Source organism: Gorilla gorilla, chromosome 12 (genome assembly GCF_029281585.2).
Source record: "Gorilla gorilla gorilla isolate KB3781 chromosome 12, NHGRI_mGorGor1-v2.1_pri, whole genome shotgun sequence".
NCBI lineage: Eukaryota > Metazoa > Chordata > Mammalia > Primates > Hominidae > Gorilla > Gorilla gorilla.
Window position 1 is genome coordinate 106,555,756 of NC_073236.2, and position 12,503 is coordinate 106,568,258.

Below are 12,503 nucleotides of genomic sequence, written 5' to 3' on the forward strand. Positions count from 1 at the left end.
ATACGACCTCAGGAGTTTTATGGCCTTTTACAATATTTGCATTATAAATACTGTGGTCTTACTTTCTTTAATATTTTTTTCCTACCAAAAGTCTTGTTTTTCCAATCAGAAATAATTTTTATAAGTCTTTCAATGTTAAATTTATTTAACAGATTAACTAAACACATTTTAAAAAACAGACTCTGCCAAATATAACAGTTGACTGATTGTTACATGTGGTTTCCTGCCTTTAAAAAATGTGTACATGCACGGCCGGGTGCGGTGGCTCACTCCTGTAATCCCAGCACTTTGGGAGGCTGAGGTGGGAGGATCACGAGGTCAGGAGATCAAGACCATCCTGGCTAACATGGTGAAACCCCGTCTCTACTAAAAATACAAAAAATTAGCCGGGCATGGTGGCGGGAGCCTGTAGTCCCAGCTACTCGGGGGGCTGAGGCAGGAGAATGGCGTGAACCTGGGAGGCAGAGCTTGCAGTGAGTCAAGATGGCGCCACTGCACTCCAGCCTGGGTGACAGAGCGAGACTCAGTCTCAAAAAAAAAAAAAAAAAAAAATGTGTACATGCACAAAACCTGTAGCGTACCTGTCTAGGAAGGGAACAAGGATGCTGTTTGAGTTCAATTGTCAGAACTACCAAGATGAGTTGTATTCTGTGTTCCTTGACAGTGGGGAGATGTTCTTTTTTTCTTTTAATTTAACCTCTTCTAATTTAACTCAAGCAATCTGAAGCAGCACTTCCTACACGGAAGTGTGAATAGACATTTCCTCACTTAAGTGTGCCCCTATTAAACCTTTAAAAAAATGAAAAATTATTTTTATTCTGTAGAAGTAGCTAGGAATGGGAGGGATGGCTTATGAAAGGGACATGTGCTTCTAATGTGGAGAGGCAATTTATTCAACAGTTACTGAGTGTCTACCATCCATCAGGCGCCGTGCTAAGCAGTGAGCTGTTTTGCAGTGGATGCAGAGAGAATAAGATGCAGAGACTGTTAGCCACAAAAGCAAGGCGTGTTGAGAGCAGAGAGGCAGAATCCTGTAATTCCATCTTGGGGATTTGGGGAATGTGTGACAACTCGGTGACAGTCAAGCAGACTTTTAAAAAGGCTTGAGAGATATTTCAGGAGAGGCTAACAAGAAGACGGGCACAGTGGCTCACGCCTGTAATCCCAGAACTTTGGAAGGACGAGGCAGGCAGATCACTTGAGGTCAGTAGTTCAAGACCAGGCTGGTCAACATGGCAAAACCCTGTCTCTACTAAAAATACAAAAATTAGGTGGGCATGGTGGCACAGGCCTGTAATCCTAGCTACTAGGGAGGCGGAGGCACAAGAATCACTTGAACTCAGAAGGTGGAGGTTGTGATGAGCCAAGATCACGCCACTGCACTCCAGCCTGGGCAATGGAGCAAGACTCTGTCTCAAAAAAAAAAAAAAAAAAAAAAAGAAAGGCTTACAAGGGGAAGGGCACAGCAGGCAGAAGAGTTAGTAGTGGCAAAGTCAACATCTTGGGAAAGCATAATTATTTGGGGTAACCATGAGCAGGGCATGGGCTTCGATGTAGGTATGAGGAGTATAGGACAGAAAGCTAAACAATCCATTTACATTACAGAAGATAAAGGGTATTGCTGCCCTGCTAATGCATTTGGACTTCATGCTATAAAGCAGTGGTAAGCAGTTGAAAGACTGAACGATTTAAACCGGTATCTATGTTTTGAAAACATTAACTCTGGCAGCAGTGTGGAGCAGGAATTGATGAGAGAGGCGAGGAGAGAAGGTAGGAGGCTACTGCAATGATCCAGGTAAGTGATGCTGAAAGACTGACCCAGGGAAGCAGCATCCGGAACAGGGAGAGATTTGAAGGACACCCTGGAGGTAGAACTGGCAGGATATTATGATGGACTGCTTGGATGACGAATGGGGAGACAAAAAAAGTATGACTTCAGAATTTCTAGTATCGATGTCTAGCAATTAATAAATAGACACAGTTGGGTGCAGTGGCTCACGCCTGTAATCGCAGCACTTTGGGAGGCCGAGGCAGGTGGATCACAAGGTCAGGAGTTCGAGATCAGCCTGACCAACATGGTGAAATCCCGTCTCTACTAAAAATACAAAAATTAGCCGAGCGTGGTGGTATGCTCCTATAATCCCAGCTACCCAGGAGGCTGAGGCAGGAGAATCACTTGAACTCGGGAGGCAGAGGTTGCAGTGAGCCAAGATCACGCCACTGCACTCCAGCCTGGGTGACAGAGCAAGACTCCATCTCAAAAATAAATAAAAATAAATAAATAAATAAATAAACAGACACAAGGAGAGGAAATGGTGATTAATTTAGGTTTGAATAACTGTCAGCCAGAGAGGCTTACAAGACACCCTGGAAGAAAAAGTCCAATAGGCAGCTGGAAATAGGAGCATGACACTCAGAACAGAGGTGGGGGCAGAAGATATTTACTTAGCAGGCAACGTCATATAAGTAATGGTTGACTCCAAAGCAGATGAAATATCCCAGGGGAATAACATAAATAAGAAGACAGCTAAGCATGTAACTGCCTGGGATGTTATTATTTAAGGAACGGACAGGAGAAGAAGAACCTGAGAATGAGACAGGAAAAGACTAGTCCAAGATGCAGGAGGATGCAGGGAACAGTAATGTCATGAAATCAATCACAGGGCAAAGACGGGGGAAAAGATGAAAAACCACTGTCAAATGTTTCAGAAGACGACTCTGGGATGAGACTAAGGAGTTTAGCATATAGAAGCTCACTGACGGCTCACTTAGATGAAAAGTCAGAGGGCCTGATTTCAGTGCACTGAAGGTCAAATGGAAGACGGTTCTGTTGAGACAGGGGAATATGGATGTCCTTTCAGAGTCCAGAGGTCAACATGGTGACAGATATTGGATGGTGATACTGCAGGGGACTTTTTAAAAATTTATTTTTGTATTTGCCAATTTTCTATGATTAATGCGTATTATCTTAATAATGAAAAACAAAATAAGAAAAGCCAATTTTGAGAAGAATTTGATGTCTTGTTGTCCTCAGCCCTAAAATTAGAAATGGTGAAGTGAGAAGATCCTGAGTTGGGTTCCTGGACCAATTCTGCCATTCATTAGCTATATAACCTTAAGAATGACATTTCAGATGTTTCTCTGGGCCTCAGTGTCTTTACCTATAAATAAAAAAGTTGAGCTGGAAAATCACTAAGGTGGTTTCTAAATGCAGAAGTCTAGGATATAGCTCATGATGTGGGAATAAGATGTATTAGCGAAATGTATTAGCGAAAACTGATATTTAAAGAAATCCTATGATAAATTATTGAGTAAAGTGAAGAATTACTTTATAATATAACTAACCACCCCAACCTATATGCTTTATACTTCCCGATTTTGTTTGCTTTTCTTAAAGTGGAGAATACCTGTATGGATTATAATATATGTATTTTTTCATTGTATTCTTTTCATTATACCTTCTGTTTTAAGAATAAGATGTAGTTCCTACCACAGAATTTCCTCTGTACACCAATCAAGGAAAAGAACAGCATTTTGTGGGTAAGGTCTGAAGGCTGCAGTTGCCAAGATTAAATATTTACTGCTTCCCTTAGAGTGCCCAAAGACATAAAGTTTTTATTGAGCAATTATCACAGGCACTAAGGAAATAATAGCATCAGACTATATTTCATATCCATACCTTCTTAAATGTGATGAGTGGCCTGGTATGGACATTTTTTAGTTACTTCTTTTTCAGATGCTTTTAGGCAATGCACAGCAATGTAAATTAGTGGCCAAAGGCCCAGGCAGTAAAAAACATTAAGGCAGACCTAAAAAATATATATGTGGGAAGCAAGAAAGTTTAGAAATAAAAACCCTAGGACATTAGAGTTCCAAAGTACCTTAAAGGTTCATCTGGGGCAATACCCTGCAGGAAGTGGGTGCTCTTCTGCCAGTGGGTATCCCACCTGTTCTTGGATGCCTCCGCGGGAAGCACTCCAGTATTTTGTGGGGCAGCTTTTTGCTGACTAGCTCTTGTTAGTTATTGGAAAGCTCTTCTGGATACTGACCTGAAATCTGCCTTCCTAATATCCTACCCCATAACCCTAGTTCTGCCTTCAGTATGATACCACATCAGATTATCATGCTACTGCTCATTGTTGGAATATAGATTGTCCTGGGGGAGTTTTACAGCTGAATAAAAATGTGATAGCCTATACTGGAAATTTATCTTTCCCTTCCTAAGTACTTTTCAGGACGGATGAGCTCTCAGCTTCAGTATATTATGCATATAATGAAATTAATTTGAATCCTAGTCTAAAAACTTTTATTTAAATTTGGTTTAAAATGTTTTGGTCTGTGGAATAGCAGATTCTTTTATTGGACAGGGTACAAACTCTCTTAACTGGCCTACATTTAACCAACTTGTTGTGTTAACTGATGTTTTCTTGCCCTCTGTAAAATATCATTGCTGATGCTCATGGAAGGGAGAATGCTCAGAGCCAGACGGCTATTCTTGCAGAGGTCCACACACTTCTGCTCCTACAGGCTGCGTAGTACACAAACCAAGACTCACCGAGGTATATACTCAAACATTCTGTGTCCAGTGTATTGATTACTGTACTTACATAATTTAAATAAATATTACATCAACCAGTACAATATGAATGTAACTAGAAGAGCTGTTTCTAGGGCAAGTTAAAGCTTCAGAAAGATTAGATAAAGTTGATTCAGTAAAAGAAATGCTATCAAATTAGGTGTGGACAAGACAAGTGTAAAAAATTGAGAAAAACTGTAAAAATTTAGAGGGATTTTACATTCATTTGTTTTGAAAAAGGCTTTAGATTCTCACTCCCTTCTACAAAGAAAGTGTAAGTAATACATAACAGATGGGGTTTATGCAGGATAGCCACACAAACTCCACAAACGAACCTCTACACAAAAAAAAGACCACACAGCCTTTCTCTTCAAAGATTGGTGTATGAATGTACTTTTTTTTTTTTTTCTTTTGAGACAGAATCTGGCTCTGTCGCTCAGGCTGGAGTGCAGTGGTGTGATCTTGGCTCACTGCAACCTTGCCTCATGTGTTCAAGTGATTCCCATGCCTCTGCCTTACTGATTACAAGCATATGCCACCACGCCCGGCTAATTTTTGTATTTTTAGTAGAGACAGGTTTTCACCTTGTTGGCCAGGCTGGTCTAGAACTCCTGGCCTCAAGTGATCTGCCTGCCTCGGCCTCCCAAAGTGTTGGGATTACAGGCGTGAGCCACCGCACCTGGACAAATGTACTTATATCCTTTGAGTTAAAAATTAAATTTAGAAGATGTTACCTTTTTATGATTTCTAGTTTTGAATCACTTTTGTCAAATAACTGATCAATTATTGACTCTGATGAAATCAGACAGAAGGCTTCTGCTGAAGTTTATGGCTAAACTCAGTCTCTCAGGATACTGCTAGAAAATTTTTTAAAAATGAAGACTGTCATAAGACAGTTTTAAGACTCCATATAATCAAAGTTCACCATCAACTATACAAATTGAGGCATGATAAAAGTAAAAGCTGCCAGGAGCTATACAAATGAATAAGCTCAATTAGTTATTGGTTCGGTCCAACAATTACCTTTTTATGTATTCTCACTCTCCCTTCCTCTACAGAGTGTGATGATTGGAATATCCTGTATTTTTTCACTTAACATTGTATCACATACATTTATCTTTATCATGACTATCTAAGCATCACCTAGACCATTTAATGGCTATATATTATGATATATGAATTAATTCATTCAAAATGACACTATAGGTGAGGTGCTACCCTATGGAACCAAACAAAAATAAGAAAAAGACAGTTAGTTAACCAATTCTGTTAGTGGCCAACCAGATTTTTTTGTTTTTTGGTTTGTTTTTTGCTATTGTAGATCCAATTAAAATGAAAAGTCTCTTCTTTATGGAATATGTATTGTTGTGGTGGTCACTTGAATGAAGAGAAATCCTCCCACCAGTAATAACCTGTCTCTTCTCTTTCACAAGGTTTTTGAATTACAGTCTGTTCATTTAATTCTATACCCTTCACCTTTCTATATTTAATAACTGAGGAAATATGTGTGGGTGAAAATATTTTCATATTTCATTTCCTATTACTTGCAAAGATAGCTATTTTACACAGAACAAGTGTACCCTCCAGAGGAGTAGTGAAAGCTATTATGGAAGCATGGATAAAACTGACTGAGAAAGAAAAAAAATGGTCTATGTTTCATTTTACTTGGCTCTCAAAGGACCATTTGGGCCTTTGCTTTCCCTAAAATACAACCAAGCTATAGCTACATGGCACAAACTTAAAAGGGTGATTGGGAAGTTGATTAATTTATCTGGAAAACAGTCCAACTCTCTATTTCAGTTTGCACAGTGACGACACAGCCTAAATCAAATTTTAAGCGAATGCAAACATAGCTACTCTCTAGGCCAAATTCTGGAAAAACACCTTAAGAATTCCAAGTGGAAGTCTTTGTAGATCCTAAGAGGCCTATATGTTGCTTTTAATTTAGAGAAGTGTCAAGACACATTTCTCTAAGGGCCAAGAACGTATGGAGGATTATGCAACTTAATGAGATGGTGCCATATTAAATCCTGAGCTGATAGCTCTCTAAGTTTTAAGCAATCCCCAGCAAATGTCCTCATCATTTTGGATCCTTTACCTTACTGGAGGCATCTCTGGTTTGGATAGAACATTAGAGGCCATCTAGCCCAAAGAGTCATCACCCACATCTTAATTCCACTGACAAGGCAGGCACAGAAGATCATGGAAGCTTCCAGAGACAGCACTGTGTCAGGACATCTGGCTGCTTCTTATCTCACTCCCAGCGTTTATCCCAAAACTGTGTGGGTGCAGGTCTTTGAGAAGAGCCTGTCATTCCCTTGCACAGTGTCACTGGGACTTACCTGTGGAGGTCCGGGAGCGGCACTGCCCAGTCATGGGGCTGTACTCTTGGTTTTCATCAGCACACACGCACAGGAAGGACCCTTCCACGTTTTCACAGAAGGCTTCACCACACACCCCACTGAGCAGTTCACATTCATTCACATCTGGAAAAGGGAGCACAGACCAAGTGAGATGTGTGCCTCATTCATGACAGCTCTCTATTTTACCAGCTGTGCCAGGGCTAATAGTGTCTTGCTGAAAAGAAGGCGATCCCCAGAGAGCAGTCAAACCCCTTCTGCTCTTTTAGGGAAGGGGCTCTTTAAGGTAGAGCTGTCAGATTTGGTCTGTACGAAAGGACTATGAAAATTCAAGACAATTCCCAATTTAGGTTTTTTTTTTTTTTTTTTGAGACGGAGTCTCGCTCTGTCGCCCAGGCTGGAGTGCAGTAGCGCGATCTCGGCTCACCGCAAGCTCTGCCTCCCGGGTTCACGCCATTCTCCTGCCTCAGCCTCCTGAGTAGCTGGGACCACAGGTGCCTGCCACCACGCCCCGCTAATTTGTTTTGTATTTTAAGTAGCAACAGGGTTTCACCGTGTTAGGCAGGATGGTCTCGATCTCCTGACCTCGTGATCCGCCCACCTCGGCCTCCAAAAGTGCTGGGATTACAGGCACGAGCCACTGCGCCCGGCCAATTCCCAATTTAGTTTTAAAAGATACTCTGGAATTGTACTGCAAAACTAGTATGTGCCCACTGAACATCTAGTTTTATCATTCCTGACTTTTCAACATAATGAAGTCTTAAATGACCCAACACTCTACCCTCAGTTCTTTTTTTTTTTTGAGACGGAGTCTCATTCTGTCACCCAGGCTGGAGTGCAGTGCCGTGATCTCAGCTCACTTGCAACCTCTGTCTCCCGGGTTCAAGTGATTCTCCTGAGTCAGCCTCCTGAGTAGCTGGAATTATAGGCACGTACCACCATGCATGGCTAATTTTTGTATTTTTAGTAGAGACAGGATTTCACCATGTTGGCCAGGATGGTCATGAACTCCTGACCTCAAGTGATCCGCCTGCCTCGGCCTCCCAAAGTGCTGGGATTACAGACGTGAGCCACCACGCCTGGCCTACTCTCAGTTCTTAATTCAAGCAAAGTTAGAATCACTGACACTTCAGTAACCACAGAATTAAGTTCACTTAAAAAGCTTTTAAAATATACTTAAATATCTGAAAATACAGTTCTCTGGTAGCCAAAGCATCCATAATTATCAATAGAATTCAGATTACATATTCCTTTGAGAAATGAAGGAAAGACCCCTACAGATACTCACCAGGCTACATTAATCATTCATGTGAAACAAATTGGTCCAATAACTAATCACTGATCTCATGACACCTTTTCAAATTCTGTTGATGTTCCACTGTGTAATTTCTATTTTGCTAAATGTTTTTCTTCTGTACTTAAATATACATAATTAAAATACAGTGAAAGAATCTCAGTGACAAGAACACTTTATTCAACATTTTGCAAGTACACAGCCCTAAAGAAAGGCTAATTTTATGTTTGATGTTGTCCAATAGTGCTTTTTACCCTCTTTCCTCCTGCAATATTTTATTCATGGGTATCTAATTCAGTAAAGCACCTGACTTAAAGTCTGAAATGCTCACGTCTTATGCATTAAACATGTACAAACATTAGCTTTCATGAGCATACTTTGAGATGGCTTAATCATTAAAAATTTGAGCAATTATCTAAATCATTCCAAAAAAAAAAATCGTCCTTTCACCTGGTATACCCAGTTAATTGGACAAAAAGCTTATATATCTTGACTTATTTGGATAATTACCTCAGTTTTCCATTTCATTTATATATAAAGAGATATAAATCCAATGAACTGGTTTCACTTGTGAAAAATACCATAACATAAAGCAGAGTTGAAATATTTAATCAACCCAGACAGTCATATTGAGACCAGAAAAACTTAAGAAATTGCCAGTTCACATTGATCAATTTTAGGTAAATATCCAGTGGAACTTTGTACTTTCCAACATGTATTATTGACAAGGCTAATAAACTCTATCCCATCAGACTGCAATAATTCAATCAAGAAATATTTCCTAGCTTACTTCGGTGGAGCAGGCCTGTACGGCCTATATGTGGGGTAACAATGATGAGCCAGCAGTCCCAACTCCTGCCTTCATGGAGCTTACAGTCGAGTTAGGGAAATTAACAAAATAATCATACACGCTTCAGTGAGTGTGAGGAGTGAAAAGTTCAGAGCTCAGTGAAAGCATGGAACAGCAGACCTTAAATGTGGGGGTGGGTTAGAGAAATGATACTGGAGCAAATAGCTGAAGGATGAGTAGGTGATAATGGGGCAGGTGCTGACTCATCCCTGTAGCTCTTCAGAACACCCAGTGTGAAGTGTGTATCATAGGTGCTTAGTAAATATTTTTGAAATAATAAATACAAATACAAATAAAATGACATTTGTTGAGTTCACCAAAATGATAACAAATATTCCTTCTCTAAGGGTGGTGTTTTGTGTGCCAAGCTGAAATGTCAGCATGGGTTTGGTGTGCTCATCTGGCTGGTTAGAAATGAACATTAAGCAGGGGCTCTGGAGCTATGTGGACTCCAGATAGCTGACATGGTTTCCAGGTATGGTTCAACATCTGATATTTAAACAGTTGGTAGTTAAACAAAATTTACTGAGCACCTATAATAAGCCAAGCATCGTGCCCTGCCCAGGGAGAAGCGAGAAAGTTTTCAATCATATAGAGGTCATAGCCTTGCAGAAGGGGTCTGCAGGTGGTATACCCATTATTAAATTATTCCCCCAAAGGTTGTTAAGTGCTATAATAGAATTTGCTGAAGGTGCTCTGGAAGCAGAGGTCACAGCTCAGCTTGAGAGTGAGGAATGGAGCAGGGATGGTGTCTGGAAGGTGACACTGAACCTCAGTCTTCAAGAACGAGTGAGAAAAATCCAGGGCTCAGGGAAGGAGAGGTCAGGAGGATATTCCCAGCAGGAGTGAACAACAGTCAAATAATTGCACAGTGACATGGGCAACCACAACCAGTCTGATGTTGCTGGAAACAACAGGTGAAGAAGGAAGTGGTAAAGTTAAGATGAAAAGTAGGGGCCACATCACAAGACCCATCTGGTGAAAATATTATCCAAATGTCAAACAACTGTATTTTGGTGGAAAGGTGGCCAAAGCAGGAGTTTGAACTAAGATTAGGATAGTCTTAGCTTTATTATTAAATAACTATGTCTTGTTGTGAATAATTCTTGAATAATTGTCTATGTTTTTGACTAGCTACTGCTTATGCATGAAACCGCATCATTGCTTTGTAAATAATCTTTTGTTGAGAATTAACTGAATTTCATAATTCCACAAAAGCAGTTATTATTTAAGTGATGTTATCATTAAACCTTAAAAATCTTGTTTTCCAAGTTTAATATGGATGGCAAATGAACTAATGTTTTAATTGCAAATTTTCAAACCAAATAGGCAATAGACTCCTCAAGTTCCATCTGCCATGTAGTGAACATGGCTATTTTTCTCTAAGAATAAAGAAAAAGAAAAGTCTTGCTATCTATAAAGTCTTGAATTTGATAACCTTTCTTCTCTTTCCCGTTTAATTGCTCTAATTGCAAATATGTTTCATAATGAGTTTGACGTGAAGAAATCACATCTTGCCAGACAACGAAATACAAATTATTTTCTGTGTGAGCATTTGTTGGACTGTATTCCAGGACATATGATGATATTCAAGATTCCTTCCAGCCCTGTCAATCCCGGAACAGACTGAGGAAATACAGTTGCACAATTCAAAGCATCCTTTTACAGGTATCATTCCTGGACACTGAAGCTCCTGGCAATACTTTGCCTTAAATGCACTGTCTAAGGGGGTGCATTTCAAAGACAGACAATCTATACCACACACCAGACTCTATTTCCTGTGCTGAAGGGAGTCTAGAGTTCTGCATACTCAGTTAAGAGTTTAAACAGATGTTCTTGTTAAAATTCATTTAAATGTAAAGTCATACTTTTATATTTCTTAATGTCCCTAACAATTTCAGAAGCCATAGGATTTTTTTTTTTTTTTGAGACAGGGTCTTTCTCTGTTGCCCAAGCTGGCGTGCAGTGGCATGATCACGGCTTATTGCAGCCTCAAACTCCTGGGCACGTGAGATCCTCCCACCTCAGCCTCCCAAGTAGTTGGGACTACAGGCATCCACCATCAAGCTTGGCTAATTTTTTTTTTAAATTTTTATTCATAGAGAAAAGATCTCACCATGCTACCCAGGCTGGTCTCAAACTCCTGGTCTCAAGCAATTCTCCAACCTTGGCCTCCCAAAGTGCTGGGGTTACAACTGTGAGCCATGCACCCGGCCAACATAGGATATTTTTGCACATCCTCAAATTGTATGACAAAATCAAATTATGATAAAGCTCTACCCAAATTACCTGCTTAAAAGCTCCTGTTGTTCACTGTGATTTCTTTTCCCTAGGGACATGTGAAACACGTTGGGAAAAAATCTAAAAACTCACCCACACACCCTTGCCCATCCTGTGGGGCTTGAAAGCCCTGATAACAGAGGCAGCGGAAGGAGCCAGCTGTATTGTCACAAAACCCGTGACTGTCACAAACAGTGTTGTTTACACATTCATCAATATCTGCAAAAAAGACATGGAACATCAGACACAAAACAAACACAGGCTGACAAACACCAGATATTAATGGATAAACAGAGGCACTCAACACATCCTGATTAGTGTGTGATGATGAGATGAACATGTTTACACAGAAAACAGCTTTTAAAACATTTTACATATAAATAAAATGTTTTGATGAAAATGGTTTAACAGCCAAAATGTTGCGTTCTATGAAAAAAACATTTAGTACTCTTCCTTAGGAAATGTTTTTAGACTGAAATGATGGCTGCAAGTGCCACGCCCAGTATTACCTAAATGTTCTCAACTCTTTATTTCCAAGGAACCTTATATTCCTACAGAGAAAACATGTGAAAATATTGTCACTTGTTTTAGTCGCAGTAAATGCTAATAGTATTTGCATCTGATAGTTACAGGTGGAAATGAGCAATAGTTTACTTAACCTTGTGGATAACCTTGATCCAGACTACACAACATCCTCAGGAAGTCAAGAGAGAGTCTGATGAAGTCAGCAGGGTAGCCAGTCAGTCCCAGTGCCAAAAGAAAAGATTTTATGCCACCAATTTACAGCCACTCAAGGTCCTAACCGTCCAGGCTGCTCCAGCTGATTGGCTGACTTGCCAATTCATTTTGTTCTCCATAAACCTGATGAGAGTGATCTTCTGCCTTTTTTTCTCATTAATAAAAATGTTCTTATAAAAGTGATGCCTCAATTGCAAAGTTACAACAGACTTTTAGATAGAATTCTTCTTTATTCTTACGGTTACTAATTTCCTTCTCCGTTCTTTCCTTCCCGTTCTCCTTGGGCACTGCCACATCTATACCACCCATCACCTGGTACTCTGCTCTCTCTGCCCCTGGACTTAACAGTCATGCCACATGCAAGCTTTTGGAGAAACAATTAAGAAAATGTTAATGACAGCATCC

At 40.1% G+C, this 12,503-nt stretch overlaps 1 protein-coding gene across 17 annotated transcripts in view; it reads right to left on the reverse strand.

The window, feature by feature from the left end:
• The window catches only part of LTBP1 (latent transforming growth factor beta binding protein 1), a 452,790-nt gene that overhangs the window by 44,973 nt on the left and 395,314 nt on the right, over positions 1-12,503 (reverse strand). For 9 of the 17 annotated variants that reach the window (XM_063695966.1, XM_063695964.1, XM_055377710.2 and 6 more), the window contains one exon: positions 6,919-7,062. In XM_063695966.1, the coding sequence (XP_063552036.1) occupies positions 6,919-7,062 (144 nt within the window). Of the gene's footprint in view, positions 1-6,918; positions 7,063-11,453; positions 11,580-12,503 lie in introns of all 17 variants that reach the window. The other 8 variants (XM_004029082.4, XM_004029083.5, XM_055377708.2 and 5 more) reach the window with 1 other exon arrangement.